Source organism: Lichtheimia ornata, assembly GCF_029851405.1.
Source record: "Lichtheimia ornata isolate CBS 291.66 chromosome Unknown scaffold00009, whole genome shotgun sequence".
NCBI lineage: Eukaryota > Fungi > Mucoromycota > Mucoromycetes > Mucorales > Lichtheimiaceae > Lichtheimia > Lichtheimia ornata.
Genome location: NW_026695329.1, coordinates 303,114 through 328,012, shown reverse-complemented (window position 1 = coordinate 328,012; position 24,899 = coordinate 303,114). Strand labels below are relative to the sequence as shown.

The window sequence follows — 24,899 nt, the reverse complement described above, 5'->3', positions numbered from 1 at the left end:
TTGCAGTAAACCCTGTCGTTGCCTTGCACCAATAGCAGTTGCTATGGCAGCGCAACAAGACCTGTCAATGATGAACGGAGAGAGAAAATGTGTTGCTTTCCTTGGTTTTTATACATTGGTGGGTGTGTGGCATTAGTTAATTGACAAGTGGGTGAACAAAGGACGCCACCAAAAGATGTCCAGCACGATCGTGTGACATGTTTGTCTATGGCAGGTGAACACAAAAACGACCAACTTGTGAAGCAAAAAAAAAATGACATCCCCGATTCAGGGTTGCACAAAGACAAGCAATGGGATTCTTTCACGCTGCTGCTGCTGTTGCCATGGGGACAAAAGGATATGAGCGCACGTACTAGCGTACAATGCATAGCTTTTTAAAAGCGTTGAATGTCGTGACAGCCTGTCATAACAAAGGTGCCGACATCCGCATGTGTACAACGTCACGAGGCAACCCATGTCAACAACCACAAGTTTTTTTTGTTCGCTTGCCTTTTTATTGTGAAGAGTGCAGGTGTGCTAGACAACGAGTGCCAAAAGGACAACACGGACCTGATAAAACGACACCACCGTGTTTATGTTTGTGGGTACACGCCAACAGAGCGGAACATACAGCGGGCGCAAAAAAATGGCTTTCTGCATTGCCAACCATCACAAGTACCCATGATGCGTATGCTGCTTGGTTGCGTGACGCAAAGCGATACATAGAGCAGGTCCCTGATGATGCTCTTAGTCGAGGCACTTGTTCTTTCACTTGCTTTTCTTCCCTCCTCTTTTCTCTTTCTTTCCCAGCAGCGTGTCTTTGTTTGCTATTTTATCCCCTTTATCGTTGTTATCATTTTTTTTGCTGTTGTCGAACCGATCACAGCTTGACATTCTCATCCACAAAGCTGCTTTCATATACCCTACGCTATATATACCTGGTCACTATTTCCACTTTTTAAAGGTATGAATATGGGTGGAGAATTATTACACATCACCTAGCCATCGTGGTCATCACACCATACAGTGGCACCTTCGGGGCTCGGTTCGCCTCGGCTTTCAAAAAAGGGAGAGTGCAGGATTTTGACATTGAATGACACGCTTGCAGGCACAACCCGATGACGGAATTGATAAGTAAACCTGTTGTAAAATTGCCCAGGAAACGGCAAACACTGCTATTTGCAGATCACGAAGCCTTTGCTGCCAACACAGATTTCTTGGTATCTGATAAGCTCTATGTGGATCCCCTTCCACCTACTGTGACGGCAGCGGATGTCATTGACCTTCTCAGAAGCTGTGACCCTATTGAGTAAGCCATTTGGTTATGTTATCACCCACAATGCTCGCCATCTTACAATCATTATTATATCATCATTACAGCGCTGATTTATCCACAGGCGTGATTCAATTTTCAAGCGTGGAAAAAGCTGACCGAGCATATACCTTATTCAATGGCGCAACAATCAAAGATAGCAACTGCCACCTGCAGCTGAGAGCCCATTCATCTGGCACCTATGGTGAACCAGAAGTAACTTCTGGTATCTTATCCATCTACAACTTGCCTTTAAACACCAACAATCACCTGCTATACGATATGTTTCGCCCATTTGGACCTATGGCACTATGCAAGATCATTATGGATCAAGGGCAATTCAAGGGTACAGCGTTGGTGCAGTACTTTCGATCCGCTGACGCCGATGCAGCTGGTGCGGAAATGGCAAGTATAAGCTGATCTCATACATATTGCTGCAAAATGGACCCATTAACGTTGCCCTTTCTTTTTCACTCCCATCTTTTCGCCGATGCAGAATAACAAGAGCGTACAAGGCAGCATCATGTACGTGCATTGTGACACATTTTGCAACCCAACAACCACTGCTTACTCATGCCTTGCTTTTCACACATATCCAACAGCACCGTCAGCCCATTTGTGCCCAAGAAAATGCGTCACAATTCTAGTGAACTAGGATCTGTGAGAGAAAGCATTGATATGCTACCAGTCGTATGTACATTTTATGTTACTGCATCATACCAAGATTGGATACTCACCCAAACTCTCAATATGCATTATAAACGAATCAGCAGCAGCAGCAGCATCGACCCGTCAGCATGTACTACAACAGCAATACAACACCTGCACCTCCTCAGCAGCATGAAAAAACGAGCCCCAACATTGATTACACCAATCTCTATATCAAAAACCTCGACTTGACAGTCGACAGCCCCGATTTGTTTAGGCATTTTTATGATTGTGGACGTATCATCTCGGCACGTGTTATGAAAAACTCACAAACTAAGCAATCCAAAGGTTTTGGATTTGTTAGTTTCAGCAAAGTCGAAGAAGCATCACGCGCATTAAAAGAGAAAAACAACACGTACATCAAGACGAAGCAAATCATTGTGGCATTTCATGAACCAAAAAAGCCGAGAAACAAGAACACCACCATCAACGGCAATACCAATAATGGCAGCAGCAATCTTGAAAAGAGCAACAGCAACATGAATGGGCATTCTTTGTCATCACCATCAACACTTCAAACAACCTATCCACCGCAATACCGATCGCATGATTTGTTGCGTCGGTATTCACAACCAGGCATACCATCGCATCCACCACCACCGTACATGCCTGTAGCCCCAGCTGTTACCGAGTATGTACCGTATTCTTCAGCACAACAACCACTTTCACAACCTGAATATCATCATCAACGATTAAGTAGCAATAATGATAGTACACGCAAACTCAACACAAATACCAATGTCAACAAGCCTTATCGGCCACCCATGGTTTTGCAATCACAGCAGCAGCAACAACAACACCAACAGCAAGCACCTCCACCACCCTCACTTACCACACTTGCATCTGGTGCATACATCAATATCCCACCACCTGCAGCTGCAACAACACCTGTACCACAACAGCAACCTTTGCCACCCACAGCCATTGCCACAACAACAACAACCACTACTACGACCACGAGCAATAACGCCATCACCACAAGCGGCATCAAACGAATAGGTCCAATAGTAACACAAGCAACGGCAGCAACGCCACGACCCACATTAAGACGACGTGGGTCAACTGAATCTGTTTCAAGCGTTATGACGGAAACAAGCACCAATGTTCAAAAACAGCGATTAGCAAAGGCGGTGGTCAAGTGCGGTGAAAAAGAACATGTCGATGACATCGTTGATATGTTGTTGACGCTTAAACGCAAAGAGCGATCTATATGTTTGTTCAATTCTGATTATCTTAAAGAAAAGATCGCCTTGGCCAAAACAGCGCTTGAGACGTTTCAGGAGGAAGAAGAAGAGGAAGAAGAAAAGAACAATGACGATAAAGCAATGGTACCAAGAAATCCTCCTATTGCCACCACACCATCACCACCATTAGCAACAATGAACAACACCAACAATAACGCAACAACACGAACGCCAACTACAGACACGAGACCCAAGTCGCGTGCCATACCTATCGTTGCTCCAGCATCATCATCCACAACTACCAAACCAACAACAACAACAGCTTCACCTTCACCTGGTCCCACGCGTGCTGAAATTGACCAATTCCTTGCATCGATCGAAAATCTAACATCGCATGAGAAGAAACAAAAACTTGGTGATCGACTCTTCCCATGCGTTAAGGTATGTACATATGTAATGCATCATTCATATCGGAGTCACCGTCAGCTGATAACGACACACGCGTATGTGTTTGTTTACATTTAGGCTACTGGCGTCAAACACGCCCCTCGGATCACTATTCGCTTGTTGGATACGGTGCCATTGAATGAACTTGCTCACTCCATGAATGATAAGGTGGCTCTTAAAGCCAAGGTAGATGCTGCTGTCGCGTCCATGTCTTAATGATATCCCATTCCTTTGTACAAATCTCTTTGCATACCATCTTTTTTCATACGTTTCACCCAACCATCAACAACACACACAATAGTCGCCTTTGGCTTGATTTACAAAATACAATGCATCTTTTGATTTGGATACCTGCGATCTCTGCATTACACATACACACGATTGTATATTGAACAAATGGATTTATTTTGAAAGAAAAGAAAACTTTTTAACTAATGCATCCTCAGACAGTGTGAATACAAAATGGTTTGCTCACATGATGATTCGAGCCCATGATAAAGTGTCATCACCGGATGCTGTATAATGGATGTACCAAAATGAAAAAAACCCCTCCTCCTATCTTCTACAATAAAAACCCACACATTCCAAAATACTCACTGCAACCCTTCCAAATCACTCTTCCTTCGTGTTGTTGTATGTCATGAAACCGTTTATTCGATCCCACGCAATCAATGACTTGTAAATTGGAAAAAGATACAAAACACCATTGGCCGGAATCAAGTTTCTTGAAGATCGCTAGGCAACGCACCAGTTTAAGCAACGAGAGCAGAGGCAGTAGCAGACTCACTATGAAAATGCAAAAAGAGCATGGTTAAGGAGGACACTTGCCGAGCAACATGATCATGTAACTCTGAACAATGTCCTGATATAGACGATGATGATATGAAAACCCATCCCATCCACACACACAACACCCCACGATGATTAAAAAGGATACAATTTCCAGTTGGGAGGAAGGTAGCCAGCGGTCTTGTAGTAACGAGCAAGACGATGGATACGGGACTCAACAAGAATGAGGCGGTACTTGGTGTCCTTGTCCTTGCGGTTACGTTCCAAGTGCTTGCGCATGGAGACGGCCTTCTTGATCAAGTGGTAAAGATCTTCAGGGATCTCGGGGGCCATACCGTTAGCCTTGAGGATACGGACAATCTTGTTGCCAGTAACAGCCTTGACTTGGGGAATGCCATGGGAGTCACGGAGGATGACACCAATTTGAGCAGGAGAAAGACCCTTCTTGGCATTCTTGCAGATCAAGTCAACGATTTCCTCAGAGCTGGTCTTCAACCAGGAGGGAGCAGAGCGACGATAGGGGAGGGCACTGCTGGCGATACCCTTACCACGAGAATACTATTTTATACACGCGTATATATAAGTTTACAATGTCGTGGTGGTAGTGGAAGGAGTCTAATGGACAATTGACAACTTACCATGCGACCCATTTTGACTAATAGTGTTTGGAGAAAGAGAGAGAACCTAAAGCTGCCGCGAAAAAATTTCAATTTCAAACCATGTCCACCACCAAGCCACCTTCTTCTTCATCGTCAGCTTCTTCCGACATTTTTTGACAAGCCTTCATATTCCGCACCACGGAGTTCGTTGCCTAGCAACAATGGATCGTAGCTACATTGCACCCGTTAATGGGTTTCCATTTTTCATAAAATAAAAGGTGATCATAAGGTAACAGCGACAAGCATTGGACATGCCATGAAGCCATTGTTGACAACTTGAATGTGCAAGGGTTGACCGTTGAGGATGATAATGCGGATGGATCAAGTTGATGGGCTTCACTTGTTTTGATATTGGGATCAACAATAAATCGTTTCCTTATTCGGCATAAAGCTGAACCTCTATCACACTGGAAGTGCTTGATGCTTTATTCTCGATCCATAGGTAACCACATGCGTGGGATCAAATGTAGTTCATTTGGTACTACATGCATCTCAATAATGGATGAAGGATGTTTTCCAAGACAATGATGCACGAGCGCATACATTGGAGGTTTAGATCGGTGTTGTCAACTCGCTTGATTTAACGTTTGCGATGATACAGTGGGATCATGGATCTCATAAGTCTGCTAAGAAAGACATGCTCAACCCCCCTCTTACATCAATGCTCGAAAATTTCGATTGACAATGACAACTTCCTTGATGCAACCATACGTCATGTTGATTTTTATGTCTGTGCACTCAATCATCAAAAGGAATATCCGTTGGCAGCTGCATTTCACATGTGTCTCTCGTTATGTATGTTGGTTGTTGGTCATGTTTCTTGTGTAATGTGTCGGTCTTGTGTGTGCACACATGTGGCATATCGTTTAGCAAACCTCATCCATTATTCTATAAGCTTCGGTCAAATGGATGATCCTTAACATTGTCCTGCAGGATCCTTATTGGCTTGCTTTGTCGGCTTGGAAAATTGTTATGGTGTTTCTCTTAGGAACATGGTCCAATGATACAAGGCAACAGCAAGAATAGAAAATTCCGCCCACCATGACCCCATTTTGATTGTGCTACACGGGAAGATGATTCAGGAACGGAATAAAACGTGGTCAGTCACCCCGGCAAATGCCGATAACAAAGCAACAATTCAAAAACGACAGAAATCCTATTTCAGCTTCCTCTTTATCTCTTTCTCTTTTTCATAACACAACCCCCCACTCGTAAAAAATGGCTGTCCCCGAAGGTAACGCTACTGCTGGTGCCAAGCTCTTCAAGACCCGCTGCGCTCAATGCCACACCGTTGAAGCTGTATGTGATTGATAGTCTTTGTTGTTCAACAATGTAAACTTACTCTTTTATTTGTATTCTATATAGGGTGGTCCTCACAAGGTTGGTCCTAACCTTCACGGTGTCTTTGGTCGCAAGTCTGGTCAAGCTGCTGGCTACTCTTACACTGATGCCAACAAGAACAAGGGTGTCGAGTGGAATGATCAAACCATGTTTGACGTGAGTACTAGTAGAGTCTTTGTTTTTGCTAATAAGACTATGTTTATTGATCGTTACATCTATTCTAGTACTTGGAGAACCCTAAGAAGTACATCCCTGGCACCAAGATGGCATTCGCTGGTTTCAAGAAGCCCAAGGATCGTGCTGATGTTGTTGCCTACTTGAAGGTAAAGTGTTGTGGTTTCTCGGATCGTAATGTGGAAGGGGGGCGGAGGAGGAAAAAAACACTTTTTGGCGGATGATCCGATTGAGTCATATGCTAAAAGAGGTATTCTTTCTTTTCTTTGTAGGAGGCCACCGCCTAAAAAACCCCCCATCATATCTTGTTCTTGCATGTCACATAGATCATTCCAAAGGCACCAATGTTGCTGATACAAAATAAAAAAACCATTGTGTAAAACAAATTTTCATTTCAAAGGCCAAGCACAGCACAAGTAAGAAGAAAGGTGGGGGTGATACACACACACATACAAATAAGTTGGGTGTCGAGATAATCAAGGGAAGGGGGTATGTTTAACCTCGGATGCTTTGTCGCTCAGGTCGCAAGGGCGATTTCATCCCATAACCGCCATTGTAACTTGCACGCTTCAAATCCATAGACGCAGGACGACGCTGGTTCATGTTGGGAGCTGAGAATCAATTTGACACGTGATATTAGCCGCCTTGTTATCCCATCACGAAACCCCCTTTCAATGCTTACACTTTAAAAAGTCGGTTGGTCCATTGTAAGGTCGAATCTTGGCAAGTGGGTTAGACACATTATCGATATAGGCCTTTTTGGCTACAATGATAAAGATGATTATTAGCATGACGTTATCCTTCATGATGATACCCAACCAAAATCTTACCTGTAGTGGGATGTTCAAAGATGATGAGAGCACGCGTATCATCCTTCCATTTGATGCGATAACCGCCACGCATGTTTTCATATTCACGGAAAATATCATGCAAGTGATGAGTCTTGAAAGCTGAAGGGAAATCGTAGCAGTCAAGGACAACCGTAGGCTCATCCACAACAGGAATCTCAGCTAAAAAGGAGACAACATACAAAGGAAAGGGGTTAATTGGTGGATAGAGGCGTATACAATAGATGTATAGACTTACGAGCAGGTTCATTGAATGGATCCATGATGCGGCTTTGACGTTTGCTGGATCGACGGCTATCAACACCACCCATGGGACCATCATCATATCGATCGTATTGACGTAGCAATTCTTCCCAATCTGGTTCATCATGTACTGAAAGGCCTTCAAGGGCCATATGCAACTTATCCGCGGTGCTGTTACGTCGACTATCAGGTCGTGAGAATCGTTGATGTGGGGTCAAAGGATCGTTATCCGAATCTTCAGTATCATCGCCATAGCGAGCTGCAGCTGCTGCAAGGCTAAAACGTTGTTGTTGACGAGACCATGCAAATTGACGAGAGGAGCGGCGGGAGTCAATATCACTGCTGCTAGCCCGGCTATACATGGATTGACGCTTGGGTGCTTGCTCATCCTCCTCGATCCACTTGTCATCCTGAACACGGTTATCCGAGATGCTGTTTCCACGGCGACGATGAACTGGAATGTAAGCACTGTTGCACTTGCCCCTTGTCTCGTCTACAGTGGTAGTGGTAGTAGTGGTGGTGGTAGTTGGGTCCATGGCAAAGAGAATGTATGGCTGATTGTGTGTGTATATGGAAAAGTGAGTGCCGTTGGCTTTAAAGTAAGGACAGTGTATAAAGCGTTATTCAGAAAGGCGCCCTTGATGAGGCTATTTAAGAACGAGAGAACAAAGGAATGAACAAGTAGAGAAAAGAGAAAAAGAGAGAGAGAGAAACAGGGAAAAGAATGTCATCCACCCAAAGCCGTAATCAAAACCTATGCGGACTTTTTTTGCCATCCATCCATGTGGGAAAGATATCGTCTACATACATACACACCCCCGTTTTAAAATGCATGTCAATAAAGAAACGACCATTTATTGTCTGTAGTTGTTGTCGTTGTTACTTTAATAGGGCGAATAGTAGAAACCTCGGCCACGTCCTCTGCAATTAATATTAGTTTAGTATCTTACATATGTACTATGCCTTTTTCCTTACCTTCCACGGCCACGATAGCCATACATGGGTGAATGCCCATAGTAAGGCATCATACCGCCTCGGAATCCACCACGGAATCCACCACGTCCACGTCCACGTTGAGTAAATCCTGGGACATTAGTACGCTTGGGAGACACCTAACAACATAATCATTGGGTTAAGTGATTGTCCCTATGTTATAGCTGTATCATCATATATACCTTGAGTAAACGGTTACGGAAAAGGCTCTCATTCAATGCAACGGCAGCATTCACAAAATCAGGCTCGGCAAATTCAATGTAGGCAAAGCTATCCATGCTGTTGTCAATACCTGGTATCGATCGACATACAATCATAGGCACTCTTACCCTTTAGGATGACCAGTGAACTTATCGCATAAGATAGTGACACGATTGATGGTACCGCATGATTGGAAATGAGCTTGTAATTCTTCGGGTGATGCCCCATAATCCACCTAAGCATAGTATGCATTAGTATGATCTGATAGAATCATCTTGCGCCTATCATTATCCCCTCTTTCTTTTTTTTACATTGCCAACATAGACAGACCGTGCGTCAACGGCTTCTTTATCTGTTTTTTTGTGTTCCCCATCTTTTTGTCAGAACCCTTGCTTCTTTGACCTCTTTTTTAAAATCCTTGAGTTCGAGCATGTAAACTCACCTTCCTCAGGGTTCATGGATTTTTCCACCTCTGCCTGCATTTCACGTAGTTTGGCAGCTTCGTCTTCCATCTCCTTGACACGCTGCTTCATGGCCTCCAATTCCTGTAATCAACAAACACTTGTTATATAGACCGTTCAAGCGTGTTACGTAGCCATTTCGTGTCAAACCTTGTCAACTTCAGCATTGGCATCGCCCTCTTCGACAACAGGTTTATCTTCTTTGTCTTGAACAACATCATCGGTTGCTGTGGCATTGTTGGTTTCGTTCTTGGGATCAAGTTCACTCATAGTTGCGGGTTAAAAAGAGAATAGTTGCATGTGTCTCTCTTTCCAAAGGCGATTTTTGATACCAGTCGTTGACATGGTGACTGTCCAATGTCCGATCCCACTGGTACTCCTCGACATGCCCGCTTTCCTTTGCTCACCACTAGCGACAACATTACCCACTACATGAGTTCCTCCTCCAAAACGTAGCATCAAAGAAAATAGTTTTACCATCATTCTCCTATTATGAGACCATTGATTTCTTCTTAGTCTTTTAATTTTATGTACTTTTCGAATGCGTGTTGATAAAGCGAAGCCTATAATACAATCCTAAAACTGCTTTTTGAAACAATGGCTATATTGCATGAGTGTTTAAATATCATGGATTGTAAAGACAAAGGGACCGGGTATGCTTAACGAGGGATTTTATCCTTGAAAGGAATAAAAAGAAGCTTGTATAGGATACCTAGTTATACCCACACATAAAGATCACGCTTACATTAATTGGAATCGATTAGCATGGTATGTAGTATAGCATCACGAGCTGACATTGTATTAAGTAGTAGTAGGTAATAAGCTAGCAAGTTCTAAAGAAAAGGGAAGATACGATCTAAAATCACTGCTGAAGGGAAAGCTCTAGCGTTTTCATCAACGTCGCTCCAAACTTATCCATTTTGCTTTCATCAAGGCTATCTCTCTGATAAGCGATTGTTGCATGCATGGCATCCAAGGTACTGATAGCGTTGACATTGATAGCCGTAGTGAAGGTATTGGCCGTCTGGCAAAAGTAAAGCTCCTTTGCATTGGCTGAGCATCGACCGAGATCTGAAAGTTCAATACCGCCTTCACGACCCATGGGCAAAAACTTTTTCCACTTCTCGAACCAAAGGATTTCGCAATAGTCTTCAGGGAAACGAGACAAGAACTCCAATTGGAATACTTCTTTGGCAGCCTCTTTTTTGTTGGCTTGTAATCCTTGATGATATGCCTTCGCAGCTTTCCAGAATGATGTAATATCCTTGAAATCAGAAGATGTCCAAATGCGAGAGTAGGAGCCGACAAAGTTGCCAATCTCATCTTCAGGGATACGTGGATTCACCATACCACGACAATTGACGGGAGTGCTAGACTTGACGGCTGATTCCTTGGGATACAATTGTGAAAACGTCAACATGATGGCGGTCATGATGGCAGCATGCGGGGTAATGCCGTGCTGTTGTTTGGCTGTTGCACAAATCTTCTTCCAAATGGCCGGGTCGACTCGTATCACTTGAACAATCGAATCATGGCATACCTTGGAACGATCCATCACCGAAGGACGATCACCACGCCACACGCTCTTTTTCTCACCAAACAATGATGGCATCACATGTCCTGCCAATAAACGCACTTTTTCCATTATGGTGTATCGTGGTGCTCCTCGATGCTCATAAGCAGGTGCGATCGCTTTCTCCTTGTTGCCTCGCAACACAAATGGTGGTGAAGCAGCTTCATTGTTGCCATCCTTGAGATACTCGAGTAGGTCCTGCCAAAAGATAGCCAAGCTCCTGCCATCGGCAATCACGTGCTGCACAGCAAAAGTAATACTGCATTCCTTGGGTCGATCAGGGTGGGTGTCAATGTGAAGTCGCCACAGTGGAATGCTGTGATCGTCATAGTCGAATTCCTTGTCGCATTGCTCGGCCAATCGTTTTGCTTGCTCATTCGGTTCCCAATACTGCAGCTCGTCAAACGTGACGATGGACTCAAGGTTGAAATCAGAGACAATGGTAAAATGGGCTGTTTCCTTGTCGGCGTCTTGCACAACGGCAGTGAGCAGAGGGTGCTTGGCAACGAGTCGTACTATGGCTGGATACAACCAGGCGAGGTAAAACTGTCGGATATCGCCAACAGGGGCATCATGTTCCAGAATCGCCGTAAGCGTTACAGACCCATAGCAGTGAGTGAGTAGCTTAGAAACTTGATACTTTTCCAATAAACCAAGGGCACGCATTTGAGTACAATGAACAAAGAGAATAAAGAACAATGGCCATTCAAATTATGAGATCGAATTATATAAAGACAATTCTTGTCCGCAGCACGGAGGTCGTAACAGCATTACACACGGTCCAAATATGTATATTATTCCCCGTTTATCGCTCTTCTAGTCCCGTCAAACCTATCATCTCGCATAAGCGATCGAGATCGATGCATTCAAACTTCGATCTCTAATAAGGAAATTCAGCCATTGCTAATGATGCAATTGATGTGTAAACAACAAGTGGCCTTTGACAAACAAGATGCTCTATTGGCGACAATTCATACGCATGACCATTGCATCTCGGCATGTTTTTACCAAAATAATCAATCCTGCATATACACGCTCGAATGTCAAAACGCGATAAGATGAACTTGAAGATGCAGTCTCAGCCACGTTTCATGGCTGGTGTGGATTGCTCAGCGACAAAATCCAACCTTTGGGTGCCAGGAACAATCAAATTCCATTCAATTGACTAAACGTGACCGGGTATATGGTCGTCTTTGTTCTAACAAAGACGCTATGATTGCCTTATGCAGTCAATGTTGATGTAGAGGAACTGCTATCTGTGGTCGAAATTCTCGGTCATGCTGTGATAAAAAAAGATGCACAGGGCTTGATTTGCGTAACAAAAGCCAGAGCTTGGCATAGGGGAAACATTACAGCGATAGGCAACAATGAACATAATAGTACCTTCTGCTATGATAGGATGCTATACGGTGGTGTTTACAGTAATTTGTTAGCTCAAGATGACGATAATAGCCCTTCATGTGCTCTCTTCCAGGGATCAATTGCAACATTTTACTGCTGGGAACGGCTTTACTGCCACAAGCAACAATAGGTATGTATCATTTTGACAATGTTGTACGCCAATCATGTATGCAAAATCCCTTACGGTTATGTATTTCTCCTTGCTTTACTACTACAAGTTACGCTGGGGTTGCGTTATTTGATCCCCTCACACTTGATCGTATGGCATCCCGACAATGTTATTTGTAATAGCCATATCAACACCATTTCGTTGACTTGCCATTACTAACTGATTCTTATTTGATGATGGGTGATAATGATGCGTTTTATTGACGACTTGTTGCAGATACATAATATAGACAAGAGAGTCCCTAGAATAACCCCCCATGATACCTGCATCAACCTTATGTGGATTTTGTCAATTTGAAAAGGAGAATCGTTGTCATGGGATTTTTCTTATATCTCCTTAGTGCAATACGCTTGGTTGCCATGGTGTAAAGTACATGCTGTTGAGTAGGTAGGTTGGTGGGTGGCCCGACAACGACGACTCACATTCAATGGCCGACTCGGCGAGCGGGTGGGATACATTGGCCAGGGCTTGCCAATCATGGCACGCCCTCTTTTACCGCGTGTAAGTAATCAGGCTAATAGGTTGCAACACAAGAGATGGACAAAGAAGAGGATGAATGGCGATGGATGGATGAAAAGATCAAAGGATGGATGGATTGGATACGTGGATGATACCATGGCAACATGTGGGGGCGATATGGATACTCTTTACTCATCGATCGACATGGTGTATAGATTTGCTCAACATGCTTGTTCAGAAGCAGAACCGCAAGCTCATCTACGAGACTCTTTTCAAGGGTACGACATGACAACGACAGCGTGTGAATTCGACGTTCAAAACGAGATATTGACAGCATGCACTTCATGTAGACGGTGCTCTTGTTGCTCCCAAGGACTTCAACTTGGCCAAGCACCCCGAAATTGACGTTCCCAACCTTGAAGTCATCAAGATTATGCAATCCTTGACCTCCAAGGGCCTTGTCAAGACCCAGTTCTCGTGGCAGTGGTACTACTATACTCTCACCAACGAGGGTATTGATTATCTTCGTGAATGTATGTTGTCTATATGGGATGTCATGGATGATCTATAGACGCACATGGCTTATGATGTTATGCTACTATTAGACCTTCACTTGCCCCAAGAGATTGTTCCCGCTACTTTGAAGAAGACTGCTCGTCCTGCTGCTCCCCGTCGTGCTTGTAAGTCTTGTCTTTTGATATCATTCATTCATCATGCTCATCCACATTGCTTTTGATCTAGTCGGTGGTGAAGGTCGTGAAGGTGGTCGTCGTGATCGTGATGACTACCGCCGCAAGGAAGGTGCCTCTGGTGACTTCAAGCCTGAATTCCGTGGTGGTTTCGGTAAGTTGGTTGTGGATCATTGGGTTATGATTATCATAACGAGTTTGCTTATCATCAATTGCTACATGTAGGCCGTGGCCGTCGCGAGTAAATCTGCTGTCTGTAGTATGTTGCTCCCCATAAAAAGCAGTATCAACGCTGTAGATAAATGTCAACTAAATCACAGCATGCCTTTTTGAATTTTCATCTGATCATACAATGTTGTGGGATAATTGATTATCTGCCAAGAAAGGCCAAATTATGATGCGAACACCAAAATGAGTGATGAACGAGCACCAGATGTATGGTTATGCAGTAATATCATCATCACCTATAGTGTGGAGAGGAAACTAGTATTGCCGAAAATGGTTGAGCAGCATGATGCCCCTGATTTGAGCTTACGCACAGGCCTGTGTCTGCACATAGGAGTCAGCAATCATATACTTGGTTTACGCCTATAGATGAAGACTTGCTATTTTTATAACTGGCTAGTGCACTATACATGCATCAAACACGAATTTAGGCATGTGCATTTGCATACACGTTATTGGTATTATGCATTGGCAAGGTAGGTAGAAATGTCAGCTGCTGCTTTCACGCACCCATTTCAAAGAAAATGCAAAGGCTGTGTTTGACACAAAAGGGGTTGTCGCTTTTCTTTTCTTTCCAGGCAATGGGGTTTATGAGTAAGAGTCGGATAACGACAAGGAAGGAGGCGAGGAGAGTTGTGAATGTGGTTGTGAGGGGGGTTGTGTACTAGAGAAACTAGTGTCCACGTAGGTTTTCAATGAAGGAGATATGTAACTAATTGTGTGTGTGTATATGCAAGAACACTCAACGCATACTTAGATCTGCAAGGCACAATGGAGTTGTCGGCGTGGGGATATGCTTGATTTGAAAGGTGGGTCTTCTCCCTCTTTTTGTCTTTCTTAATATCAAAACACATCCCTCCCTTTCCCCTTGGATTCTTGTTGCTTTGTTCTTATTTTACCCAGCGACCCTCTCTTTCTTCACGTCTTCATTCGAATAACCTATATACCATATGAGTGTGCAAGCAACCGTAGCATTGTTGAACAAGAATGCTGCTGTCAATACAAACAACAGCACCACCATTGCCACCAGTGCAAAACCCCCCATCAACAAAATTGGTGGCTCAACATGGAAAGATGGCAAAGATAATCGTACATCCATCATCACCAACAAATCCGCAAGAGCGGCTGAATTAGAACGTATCCGCTCAACTGGTGGTGGTGTAGCATCCATGTTGAGCAAGTTTGATCGATCTGAATTCAACGACACGACGCCTACTACTATGAAAAGAAACACCACAAGTGGTATTCTTAGCCATCGATCCAGCAGCCTATCTAGATCATCAAGTGTCAAACAACGATCACCAAAAAATTATCATGGCATTGTCAGCAGCCACAATACAAGTCGAATTGATGCGATCATGCATGATTTAGTTGATATGTATCAACAAGCTGTGGAACACTGCAATGGGCAGCATACAACAACAAGATGTGGGACTACTACGACTACTAGGAATGTGGATAATCAGCAGCCATTGTGCAAGCGTTCTGCCAACAAAGCCGAGAAAGGGGATAGTAGCTGCATTGCTTCTTTGGATGATGATGACGACGACAACAACAAGGGCGCACCCAATAGTAGGGACGATAAGGAGGAGAATGATACCAGGACAAGTACCGATGATGACCTCCTTATTGTCAAGAAACAATTGCTGGCGATGGAAAAGGGAGCTCAGTCAGTCTTTGAGCGACAAGCTCGCGACCTTGAGAATGAGAGGAAACAAACACGAACGCTTACGGAGGTTGTGCATAAGCAAGAAGAATTGATTGCAGCTCTAGAAGGCAAGGTCTCCTCAGCACAATGTGAGCGTGATGAATTGCTCTTGCTGCAGGAACAAGTGGAGTTACAGCAACTCGAAATCAAGGACAAACGCAACCTGCTTTCAAGATTACTAGAAGAACGAGAGGAGATGTTCAAGCTGCTACGTAGCCAACAAAGCAATTACAATAATAATGGATCAATGCGTTCCACATCAGCTGACTTGCCATCTTCAGAGAGACCTCATCCTCAACAATACCATCGTCATCTACTTTCGCGTGCTTCATCCCCAGCTTTACGACAAACAGCATTGGTAAGATCATCATCCGGCTTATCGTCTCGTCCAACATCTCCACCACCTTTGACAGCACCTCCTCGAGATCCTCTTCCTCCTTTGCCAAAGTCATCTTTTCGTGGGTCATCCGCATCTTCAGCATCCACATCCTCGGGAAGTTTCTTATCACCCACCACATCTTGGTCTTCAGCTGATTATGCAGCAGCATTAGCCCCTGTAAAATTACCAGATGGTATTGCTGCTTCTGGTTATTGTGGAGCACCCTCTGATAGTCAACAACAACAACAACCTGTATGGCTTGATTATAACTCTACGCATGTGGATGTCTTACCACCCACACCACCAGGTACCATTGGTCGTCAACCAAGCTTCAAATTTTCTAGGAAACGTAGCAGCAGCAACAATTCATCCTTTTGGAAAGGCTGGAAGCAAAAATTGGGATCTCGTTCGTAGATGATACGCCTCTTATTCCCCCTTTACACTCTTATCTTTTTTTATTAATCTGTACGATACAACAACATCATATCACTTTGCTATCTTAGCTCGTAGTAGCCTTTCCCTCACCCACGCTTTCCTCTGTTGTACTTGCTTTGTAGCTGCTGTATTTCCAAATGCAATATCAACCATTGTTGGTATGACATCGGCGTTTCCTTGTTGAGAAGAGTTGCTATGGATACCGCCAATCAATATCATTCATACTTTGAAAGCAACATGTACGTGGAGTAAATTTATGTATTATGGATTAGGCAATCATAGCAATGGGAATATGAAGGAGTAAGCTATACTATTGGAGAGCTACGTTTCAAGTTACGTAAATGCATGCATGTCGCAGCAGTGGTGATGAATAATGGGGCCGCAACAGAGAGAGAGTGGAAATCGGAGGCATCATTCGGACATCAAATCAGAGCGATGTGCCGCGTAACGCGTGCTTGCTTTTCCTCTGCAACTTTACCCAACTCACAATGGCCAACCAAGAAAAAGAAGACAAGACGACAAAGATGGACGTCGATCCAAAGAATGAAAAGAGTGTCGATGACAAGAAAAAGGACAAGAAGGAGGAAGAAGAGGAATTGGTAACTAGCCCTGACCTGCCCTGCTCTATAGATGGCTTTTATTTTCAATACTAACATGCATCTACTAGTCTGAAGAAGATCAACAATTAAAGAACGAGCTCGACATGCTTGTAGAGAGACTTCAGGTGCGTGGGATCAGTGTTCAGTTATGCGTTGGGAAAGAGACAACTTATTGAGAGAGCAACAACGTATTTCAGGAAAGCAATCGCGACTTGCATCGACCCGCTTTGGAGCAATTACGTACCCTTATTCGCACGTCGACCAGTTCCATGACCTCAGTACCAAAGCCTCTCAAGTTCTTGAGTCCTCACTATACCACGCTCAAAGACTTGCATGCATCTTGGCCAGAGTCAGCCGACAAAGTAAGCTGATGATTACTATCGACGCAACGCCCCTATTGACGATGTAATGATGGATATAGAAATTGTTTGCCGATATTCTTTCCGTGCTATCCATGACATACGCCGAGGAAGGTCAACGTGAAAGCTTAAGATATCGTTTCATTGGATCAACTGAGGAAGATATTGGATCGTGGGGTCATGAATACGTTCGACATTTGTCAGCCGAGATCATGCAAGAATATGAAGCAAGAACCGAAAAGGAGGAATCCACCGATGACTTGGTCAAACTTGCTCTCTACATTGTACCTTTCTTCTTGAAGCACAATGCCGAAGCTGACGCTGTGGATCTCTTGTTGGAACTCGAATCAATTGAAGAACTCCCTCAATTCGTTGACAAGAACACCTATGAACGTGTGTGTCTATATATGGTTGGGTAGGTGTCGTTTTATACATACATTGGGTGATGAACAAGACAACTTATGTACATGTGATCTAGATGCATCACTTTGCTTGTCCCACCAGATGATTTGCGCTTCATGAAGACCGTGCGTAAGATTTACCAACAACAAGAGAAATACGCACAGGCATTGAACATGTCAATTCGCATGCGTGATATGGATCTTATTCGAGAAGACTTTGAATCCGCACCTGATCGGTGAGTGCTTTCCTTCATTAGAATGCAGAATGGTGAAGCTGATGGATGATTGTAGATCAATTAAGAAGCAAATGGCATTCCAGCTCGCCCGACAACAAATCAACCTTGAAGTGGAAGATAGCGAACTCAGCGATTGTATCAACAACACCCATCTTTCCAAGCACTTTATCGCCCTTGCTCGTGAATTGGATGTGCTTGAACCCAAGGTCCCCGAGGATATTTACAAGTCTCACTTGGAAACTCACAGTATGTGGTTCAAGACAACACATGTCATATCTCAACATTCGGATTAACACGGCTTTCTTTTATCAGGAATGACCTTCAGCGCCAATGTTGATTCTGCACGCAATAATCTTGCATCAAGCTTTGTCAATGGCTTTGTCAATGCTGGTTTTGGAAGAGATAAGATGGTGGTCCCTGATGCTGAATCCACTAACAACTGGATCTACAAGACCAAGGATCATGGTACGTATAAGGATCATGTTGTGCATTCGATTTTAGCTGACATGGATTTCCCTTCAAGGTATGATCAGTGCTACAGCATCCATTGGTATGATTCTCTTATGGGATGTGGAAGCCGGCTTGTCTATCATTGACAAGTACATGTACTCGACCGATGACAACATCAAGGTAACAATGAGGAGATGATACAATGGAAAAGAGAGAGTGTTTTATTCATATGAGATTGTTAGGCTGGTGCTTTGTTGGCTATTGGCATTTTGAATTCGGGTGTGCGTGAAGAAGCCGATCCTGCTTTGGCATTGCTCACCGAACACATTGAAGGCGATAGTCTTACCAGCAAGCAGGCCGCCATTTTCGGGTAAGCATCTTGAATGTGGGGATAGGAATGTCTTTGTAAAGTGGCTCACACCTTGTGCTTCTTTAGTCTTGCTTTGGCATATGCTGGTTCAGCACGACAAGAGATTTCAGAGCTCCTCTTGCCCATTGTAAGCGACACATCTCTCTCTATGGAATTGTCAGGTCTTGCAGCCCTTGCTTTGGGTATGATCTTTGTCGGCACATGTGATGGTGACATTTCCAGCACAATTCTTCAAACCATGATCGAGCGTGAAGAAAACCATCTCAAGGATACCTGGGGCAGATTCATGGCTTTGGGTTTGGCACTTTTGTTCCTTGGTAAGTTTTCCACAATTATACCATGGCTGTTCTTGTTTTTTAATCATGGCCAATTCCCTCCATAGGACGACAAGATGCTACTGATGCTATCATTGAGACCCTCAAGGTGATCGAACATCCTTTGGGCAAGCAAGCCGAGGTGTTGGTGGAAGCTCTTGCATATGCTGGTACCGGCAACGTCCTCAAGATTCAAAACATGCTCCATCTTTGCAATGATCATTTGGACAAGTCGAAAGAAGATGATACCTTCCAAGCATTTGCTGTACTTGGTATTGCATTGATCGCTATGGGTGAAGATATTGGATCAGAAATGTCTCTCCGTTCCTTTAACCATTTGGTAAGCTAAACAACTTTTTCCATTTTCGGCTATCATCTCCTCTAACATTTCATCGTTTAGATGCATTATGGAGAGCCAGTGATTCGACGAACAGTGCCACTCGCTTTGGGCTTGCTTTGTGCATCCAATCCTTTGGTGAATGTCCTTGATACTCTTAGCAAATACTCTCACGACAACGATAATGATGTTGCTATCAGCGCCATCTTTGCTATGGGTGTCGTCGGTGCCGGCACGAACAATGCTCGTCTCGCTCAAATGTTGCGTCAACTTGCCAGCTTTTATCACAAGGATGCATCGAGTCTTTTCATGGTGCGCATTGCTCAGGGTCTATTGCATATGGCCAAGGGTACAATGACAATCAATCCTTTCCACACCGATCGGCAGATCATGTCACCTGTTGCAGTTGCAGGTCTCATGTGCAGTCTTATCACAATGACCGACTACAAATCATGTAAGTGCTATCATTACATACCCCCAACTCATGCATTTCATTAACGATATGTGTATAGTTATTTTTGGCAAGTTCCATTATCTTCTGTATTCCCTTGTCACCGCCATGTACCCCCGATTCTTGATCACATTCGACGAAGACCTCAACAGCTTACCGGTCACTGTTCGTGTGGGTCAAGCCGTCGACGTTGTTGGCCAAGCGGGTCGACCAAAGACCATCACAGGTTTCCAAACACACTCAACCCCTGTTCTACTTGCTCATTCGGAACGTGCAGAATTGGCAACCGAAGATTGTAAGTGTCCTCTTTATCACTATTTTATGTTGATTTACTAACATGTATATATACATCTAGACAAATCACTGGCTCCTGTATTGGAAGGCATTGCACTATTGAGACGTGTACAGGAAGAAGAAACCGAGTAGATACATTCAAACATGGTTGGGAAAATAATGAAAAAAAAGAGCTGCCAATAAATTTGTTATATTTGCAAAGGGAAAAAGAAGTAGAAAGCTATACTAATGGAAGGGGAATGGTCGCTGTTGTGTGTGTTTGTATACTATGATAAGCGTATTTACGAGCGTTCGCCACGAAGACGACGAGCAAGCTGAATATCCTTGGGCTGGATAGTAACACGCTTGGCGTGGATGGCTGCAAGGTTGGTGTCTATATATCATCACATTTCCCACTCCTTATTAGCGCATTGTCCCCCTAATGTACCATCCAGTGCAAAACACAATACCTTCAAAGAGAGAGACGAGATAGGCTTCGGCAGCTTCTTGCAAAGCACCAATAGCAGATGATTGGAAACGCAAATCGGTCTTGAAATCTTGGGCAATCTCACGAACAAGACGCTAAGGAATGATCAAAATCAATATCGGTCATCCCGCAGCAAAGGAAAATACACTCATTAACCTACCTGGAAGGGCAACTTGCGAATCAACAATTCAGTGGATTTCTATAATAACATGCATGTATCAGCTTCCAATCCCTTATAAACAACATTTCGTATTAGCAGCAATAACGAACCTGATAACGACGGATTTCACGGAGAGCAACGGTACCGGGCTTATAACGATGGGGCTTCTTCACACCACCTATACAAGAATGAATGGGCTTTGTTATGCTCCAATGTCGACACTTTGATTGACCCATCTCTTTGATCTTACCAGTAGTGGGGGCAGACTTGCGGGCAGCCTTAGTAGCGAGTTGCTTTCGGGGTGCTTTACCACCAGTGGACTTGCGAGCTGTTTGCTTGGTACGAGCCATTGCAGAAGAGTAACAGAAAAAAAGACGAAAGAGAAATGTATTGTACACCACCGACCCACCTCCCCCATTTTAGGCTTTAATTCCGCAGTATTTGATGCCGCCGCTCGTGTCACATGCCCCCATTTCCCTGACCCGCACGCATTATCCATGCTAGACACCTATTTCAATTACATTCATTGTCCTCTTACAACATCTCTTTCCACAATAAGCAATCACAATAAAGTATGCTATTCGTTGTTCAAGAGAATACACATTCATAGCTTTGCTTGCGTAAGTCTGATGACATTTCACACACAACATACTGGTGCATATCAATCGCCATGTTTCATAGATGGTGTGGATCCTACGGTTTCAGCTGCGGTAGAGTTTGGTTATTAATGCAAAATTGTATTGCTTGCCATGTAAGATTTGTAATGTAGATGATCCTTTGTAGGCAACAATGATGCTCCACTGCCACAGAAAGTAGTCAATTGCTACTACTATATTTGTTGGCTTTCACAAGCTTCTTACTAAATCTGGATCTTCTTATCGAACAGGCTTTCGTCACTTACATACAGCAAAATCACCTTTCAAGTGGCATCAATTCGACTCGTCACTCCAAGATGGTTGACCACTTTATCAGGTTGATCAATCATGACAACATTTCTCACGCCAACTCTCTATAAACAACGCTGTTGTCACCAACACTATCATACGTCTTTTCTTTCTACTTGTATTCACATAATCATCAATGGCCTTTGGTAAGTCTCAAGGAGAGTCTTTATTATGTGATCCCCAAAATAAGGGTACCATGCATTCATCTTGTAGCTCACATCATTGCTTTACCACTTCAAGTGCTCATTGGTGTCTAATGGCATTTGGCTGTGTTCCTTGATGGAGCTTTGTGGTAGGTATAACCATCATTAAAGATGCCTAGTCTAATAGGAATTTAGGGCTCCTTTGTAGGTGACATAAGTGCATACGTTAAAAAGCAGCAGCTTCAGCGCAATGTCAAGAGTTGTGTTGGGAGGCTTTGAACGATATCAATGACAAAGACCAGGTAGCGTCATGTATCATTTTCTATCATTTTTATGCTAATGTTCCTGTGCGGCAGGAGGATGCAGCTTTGGAGAAGAGTGATTGTGATACGCTGGTCCTGATTGGTCCCAATCATGGTGTTATTCCCTAGATCAGCTGACAGCAGAACATCGTGATCATAAAACGAGGTTGGCAATCATGCTTCAAACTTTGATTGTCAACGGATCCAATTCTCTTGTACGCTGATATAGATGACAATGCTAATGCTGTATCCAGTGATACTGCTCCCATGTCAACAACAAAGGTTTGTCGTATTATGAATGTATGCATAGTTGCTTGGATTATTGAACGTGTCATTTTATACTATTTGTAGAGGGATAACGATGACAATCCGCATGATGATGTTCTCCTCGACGATGATTACGAGTACCTTGCCGATGTTAATGGGCACTGATATCCTTCAGAGCATTGGATATCGCAATCGCTCAGTGGACCTTGCCAAGATGGAAGTGAATCTTAGTGATGATGGCGTACTCTCTCTCAGCAATGTTTTCGTCATCACAGCAGAGCAACATCATTCGTGTTTATACCGTTTCTTACCGAGCTATCATGCTATGGTTATCAAGATGTACACATCCAAGGAAGATTGCATCTCTTTACCTCGTCTATTATCTCGAGACTGGTGTTCATCTCTTGATGAATTGATATGTGCTAACAGTGACATCCCCAAACGCCAACTCAGACAGCTTGTTCGCGAATTTGCAGCATGTGCTGATACTGATGCTGATGACAAGGATGAAGATGGCGGCACATACTTACAATCGATGGCAGCGCTACTGAGTCAACTTCTGCAAACATTCCTTCTGCCGCCATCGGAAACAGAAAAAAAATTAAAACGGATTTCATTGCTTGTGTCATGCAGAGGGGATCGATGGCGCGGTGGGGCTCCTGCCAACTTGTAAAGCCTGCATTTTTTTTGGGACTTTGCTATAAGCTGCTTCCAATTCAAGTATTCAGAGGATCGAGCGTCGTAAAATGAGACATCGTTTACTTTTGTGTATTGCTACAACCCATCATTACCTTCCACATTATATGTATAAAGATGAAATCAGATAGCTCTATTACGAGGGCATCCAATTGCGCGTTTTTCGAACATACGTATTATAGACGTCGTGACATACGTAATCATAATAAGCAATGACAAAGAATTGGACGGTATCGATGTGATGTGTTTAATGAACAAGTGGTGATGAAAAACGATGGATAGTTCTATGGCGATTAGTTGTCCAAGGCTGAAAATGCGTGAGGAGGGGGAGAAAGAGGATTAATGGTTTCTACTTGGGACATACAAGAGTCTACTTTTTATGCCAAACCAGCAGCGGTCATAGCCTATAAAACATTGTGGATCAGCCAAAAGTTTGACTACTCAAGCTCCATCCAATTTCTTACCTCCTTCAACTTGTTACCGAGTTGGGCAGGGGAGGGGGTGACAATGACACCAGCGCTTTCAAGAGCAGCGATCTTATCTTGAGCACCACCCTTACCACCAGAGATGATGGCACCAGCGTGACCCATACGACGACCAGGAGGAGCAGTCAAACCAGCAATGAAAGACACAACAGGCTTGGGAGCTTCACGAGTCAAGTTGTATTGACGAAGGAAATCGGCAGCTTCTTCCTCAGCAGTACCACCAATTTCACCAATCATGACGATACCTATCAAGTAAAACGGCATGAATACCCTTCCCATTTGCATACCAATTCCATTTTTCCTTTACCTTCAGTGTTGTCATCCTCCAAGAAGATCTTCAAGCAATCGATAAAGTTGGTACCGTTGAGAGGATCACCACCAATACCCACGCAAAGGGTTTGGCCAAGGCCAACTTGAGTAGTTTGGTTGACGGCTTCATAAGTCAAAGTACCAGAACGAGAAACAATGCCGACCTTGCCGCGCTTGTGAATGTGACCAGGCATGATACCGATCTTGCATTGTTCAGGGGCAATGATACCAGGGCAGTTGGGGCCAACGAGACGGGTCTTGTTTTGAGTCATCAAAGCTTGCTTGACACGGACCATGTCATGTTGAGGAATACCCTCAGTGATGGCAACAACAAGAGGAATTTCATTTTCGATGGCTTCCAAAACGGCGGCAGCAGCACCGGGAGGGGGAACGTAAATGACACTGGCATCAGGCTTAGCTTCTTGAACAGCCTAATTCATGTATGTCATGTTAATAAAAACGCGTAACAATACATCCTATCCACCTTTATTCAACCTACCTCACGAACAGAGCCGAACACAGGAAGACCCAAGTGAGTTTGACCAGCCTTCTTGGGAGAAACACCACCGACCATGTTGGTACCATAAGCAATAGCTTGCTCAGAGTGGAAGGTACCCTACATACAACCCATATTAGCATCCTTCCTTGATCCCATATCAACAACGCTATTCCTACCTGCTTGCCAGTGAAGCCTTGGCAGATAACCTTGGTGTCCTTGTTAATCATGAGGTTCTTGGCTGTGGATTCGTAACCAGCTTGGCTTGCAAAGGTACGACGAGCAGCAATAGCTATAGTTGGCCGATGCCCAGCATGTTAATGTGCTGTTGGCTTTGTTGAAATGAGTTGAATAAAGATATCGAACCTGCATTACGGGCAACGGAGGTGGCTGATTTGAACATTGTGTATGAAGTGAGAAGAAAAAAACTGTTAAAGGAGGTT

At 43.8% G+C, this 24,899-nt stretch overlaps 13 protein-coding genes across 13 annotated transcripts; 7 read left to right on the top strand and 6 right to left on the bottom strand.

Annotated features, from left to right (window-relative positions):
* Positions 1-1,097: 1,097 nt before the first annotated feature.
* Positions 1,098-1,711, top strand: O0I10_003004 (uncharacterized protein; the record flags this gene model as incomplete). Its single annotated transcript, XM_058483079.1, has 2 exons — positions 1,098-1,288; positions 1,360-1,711. 2 exons carry the CDS (start codon positions 1,098-1,100, stop codon positions 1,709-1,711), a joined length of 543 nt encoding a protein of 180 aa, XP_058346168.1.
* A 70-nt stretch (positions 1,712-1,781) lies between these two features.
* Positions 1,782-3,846, top strand: O0I10_003003 (uncharacterized protein; the record flags this gene model as incomplete). Its single annotated transcript, XM_058483078.1, has 4 exons — positions 1,782-1,816; positions 1,894-1,981; positions 2,062-3,624; positions 3,709-3,846. 4 exons carry the CDS (start codon positions 1,782-1,784, stop codon positions 3,844-3,846), a joined length of 1,824 nt encoding a protein of 607 aa, XP_058346167.1.
* Positions 3,847-4,382: 536 nt separating this feature from the next.
* Positions 4,383-5,069, bottom strand: O0I10_003002 (40S ribosomal protein; the record flags this gene model as incomplete). Its single annotated transcript, XM_058483077.1, has 3 exons — positions 4,383-4,416; positions 4,568-4,977; positions 5,058-5,069. 3 exons carry the CDS (start codon positions 5,067-5,069, stop codon positions 4,383-4,385), a joined length of 456 nt encoding a protein of 151 aa, XP_058346166.1.
* Positions 5,070-6,296: 1,227 nt separating this feature from the next.
* On the top strand, positions 6,297-6,880 carry O0I10_003001 (cytochrome c; the record flags this gene model as incomplete). Its single annotated transcript, XM_058483076.1, has 4 exons — positions 6,297-6,377; positions 6,444-6,575; positions 6,644-6,742; positions 6,866-6,880. The coding sequence occupies 4 exons, from the start codon at positions 6,297-6,299 to the stop codon at positions 6,878-6,880; spliced, it is 327 nt and encodes a 108-aa protein (XP_058346165.1).
* A 208-nt stretch (positions 6,881-7,088) lies between these two features.
* O0I10_003000 (uncharacterized protein) lies at positions 7,089-8,220 on the bottom strand (the record flags this gene model as incomplete). The annotated part of the gene is made up of 4 exons (XM_058483075.1): positions 7,089-7,204; positions 7,276-7,356; positions 7,424-7,603; positions 7,680-8,220. 4 exons carry the CDS (start codon positions 8,218-8,220, stop codon positions 7,089-7,091), a joined length of 918 nt encoding a protein of 305 aa, XP_058346164.1.
* A 348-nt stretch (positions 8,221-8,568) lies between these two features.
* On the bottom strand, positions 8,569-9,609 carry O0I10_002999 (uncharacterized protein; the record flags this gene model as incomplete). Its single annotated transcript, XM_058483074.1, has 7 exons — positions 8,569-8,605; positions 8,660-8,796; positions 8,860-8,947; positions 9,007-9,113; positions 9,190-9,230; positions 9,321-9,423; positions 9,490-9,609. The coding sequence occupies 7 exons, from the start codon at positions 9,607-9,609 to the stop codon at positions 8,569-8,571; spliced, it is 633 nt and encodes a 210-aa protein (XP_058346163.1).
* Positions 9,610-10,201: 592 nt separating this feature from the next.
* On the bottom strand, positions 10,202-11,578 carry O0I10_002998 (uncharacterized protein; the record flags this gene model as incomplete). The annotated part of the gene is made up of 1 exon (XM_058483073.1): positions 10,202-11,578. One exon carries the CDS (start codon positions 11,576-11,578, stop codon positions 10,202-10,204), a length of 1,377 nt encoding a protein of 458 aa, XP_058346162.1.
* Positions 11,579-13,167: 1,589 nt separating this feature from the next.
* Positions 13,168-13,875, top strand: O0I10_002997 (uncharacterized protein; the record flags this gene model as incomplete). Its single annotated transcript, XM_058483072.1, has 5 exons — positions 13,168-13,219; positions 13,292-13,474; positions 13,547-13,621; positions 13,683-13,784; positions 13,856-13,875. 5 exons carry the CDS (start codon positions 13,168-13,170, stop codon positions 13,873-13,875), a joined length of 432 nt encoding a protein of 143 aa, XP_058346161.1.
* Positions 13,876-14,805: 930 nt separating this feature from the next.
* Positions 14,806-16,356, top strand: O0I10_002996 (uncharacterized protein; the record flags this gene model as incomplete). The annotated part of the gene is made up of 1 exon (XM_058483071.1): positions 14,806-16,356. The coding sequence occupies one exon, from the start codon at positions 14,806-14,808 to the stop codon at positions 16,354-16,356; it is 1,551 nt and encodes a 516-aa protein (XP_058346160.1).
* A 509-nt stretch (positions 16,357-16,865) lies between these two features.
* Positions 16,866-20,320, top strand: O0I10_002995 (uncharacterized protein; the record flags this gene model as incomplete). The annotated part of the gene is made up of 14 exons (XM_058483070.1): positions 16,866-16,976; positions 17,045-17,101; positions 17,174-17,338; positions 17,398-17,750; positions 17,814-17,972; positions 18,028-18,218; positions 18,285-18,437; positions 18,496-18,602; positions 18,665-18,792; positions 18,859-19,109; positions 19,175-19,446; positions 19,507-19,897; positions 19,956-20,189; positions 20,250-20,320. 14 exons carry the CDS (start codon positions 16,866-16,868, stop codon positions 20,318-20,320), a joined length of 2,643 nt encoding a protein of 880 aa, XP_058346159.1.
* A 149-nt stretch (positions 20,321-20,469) lies between these two features.
* On the bottom strand, positions 20,470-21,164 carry O0I10_002994 (histone; the record flags this gene model as incomplete). Its single annotated transcript, XM_058483069.1, has 5 exons — positions 20,470-20,561; positions 20,638-20,749; positions 20,815-20,853; positions 20,925-20,992; positions 21,065-21,164. The coding sequence occupies 5 exons, from the start codon at positions 21,162-21,164 to the stop codon at positions 20,470-20,472; spliced, it is 411 nt and encodes a 136-aa protein (XP_058346158.1).
* Positions 21,165-22,624: 1,460 nt separating this feature from the next.
* O0I10_002993 (uncharacterized protein) lies at positions 22,625-23,143 on the top strand (the record flags this gene model as incomplete). Its single annotated transcript, XM_058483068.1, has 1 exon — positions 22,625-23,143. One exon carries the CDS (start codon positions 22,625-22,627, stop codon positions 23,141-23,143), a length of 519 nt encoding a protein of 172 aa, XP_058346157.1.
* A 400-nt stretch (positions 23,144-23,543) lies between these two features.
* O0I10_002992 (succinyl-CoA ligase [ADP/GDP-forming] subunit alpha, mitochondrial) lies at positions 23,544-24,859 on the bottom strand (the record flags this gene model as incomplete). Its single annotated transcript, XM_058483067.1, has 6 exons — positions 23,544-23,570; positions 23,631-23,896; positions 23,959-24,391; positions 24,460-24,576; positions 24,636-24,748; positions 24,823-24,859. The coding sequence occupies 6 exons, from the start codon at positions 24,857-24,859 to the stop codon at positions 23,544-23,546; spliced, it is 993 nt and encodes a 330-aa protein (XP_058346156.1).
* Positions 24,860-24,899: the final 40 nt, after the last annotated feature.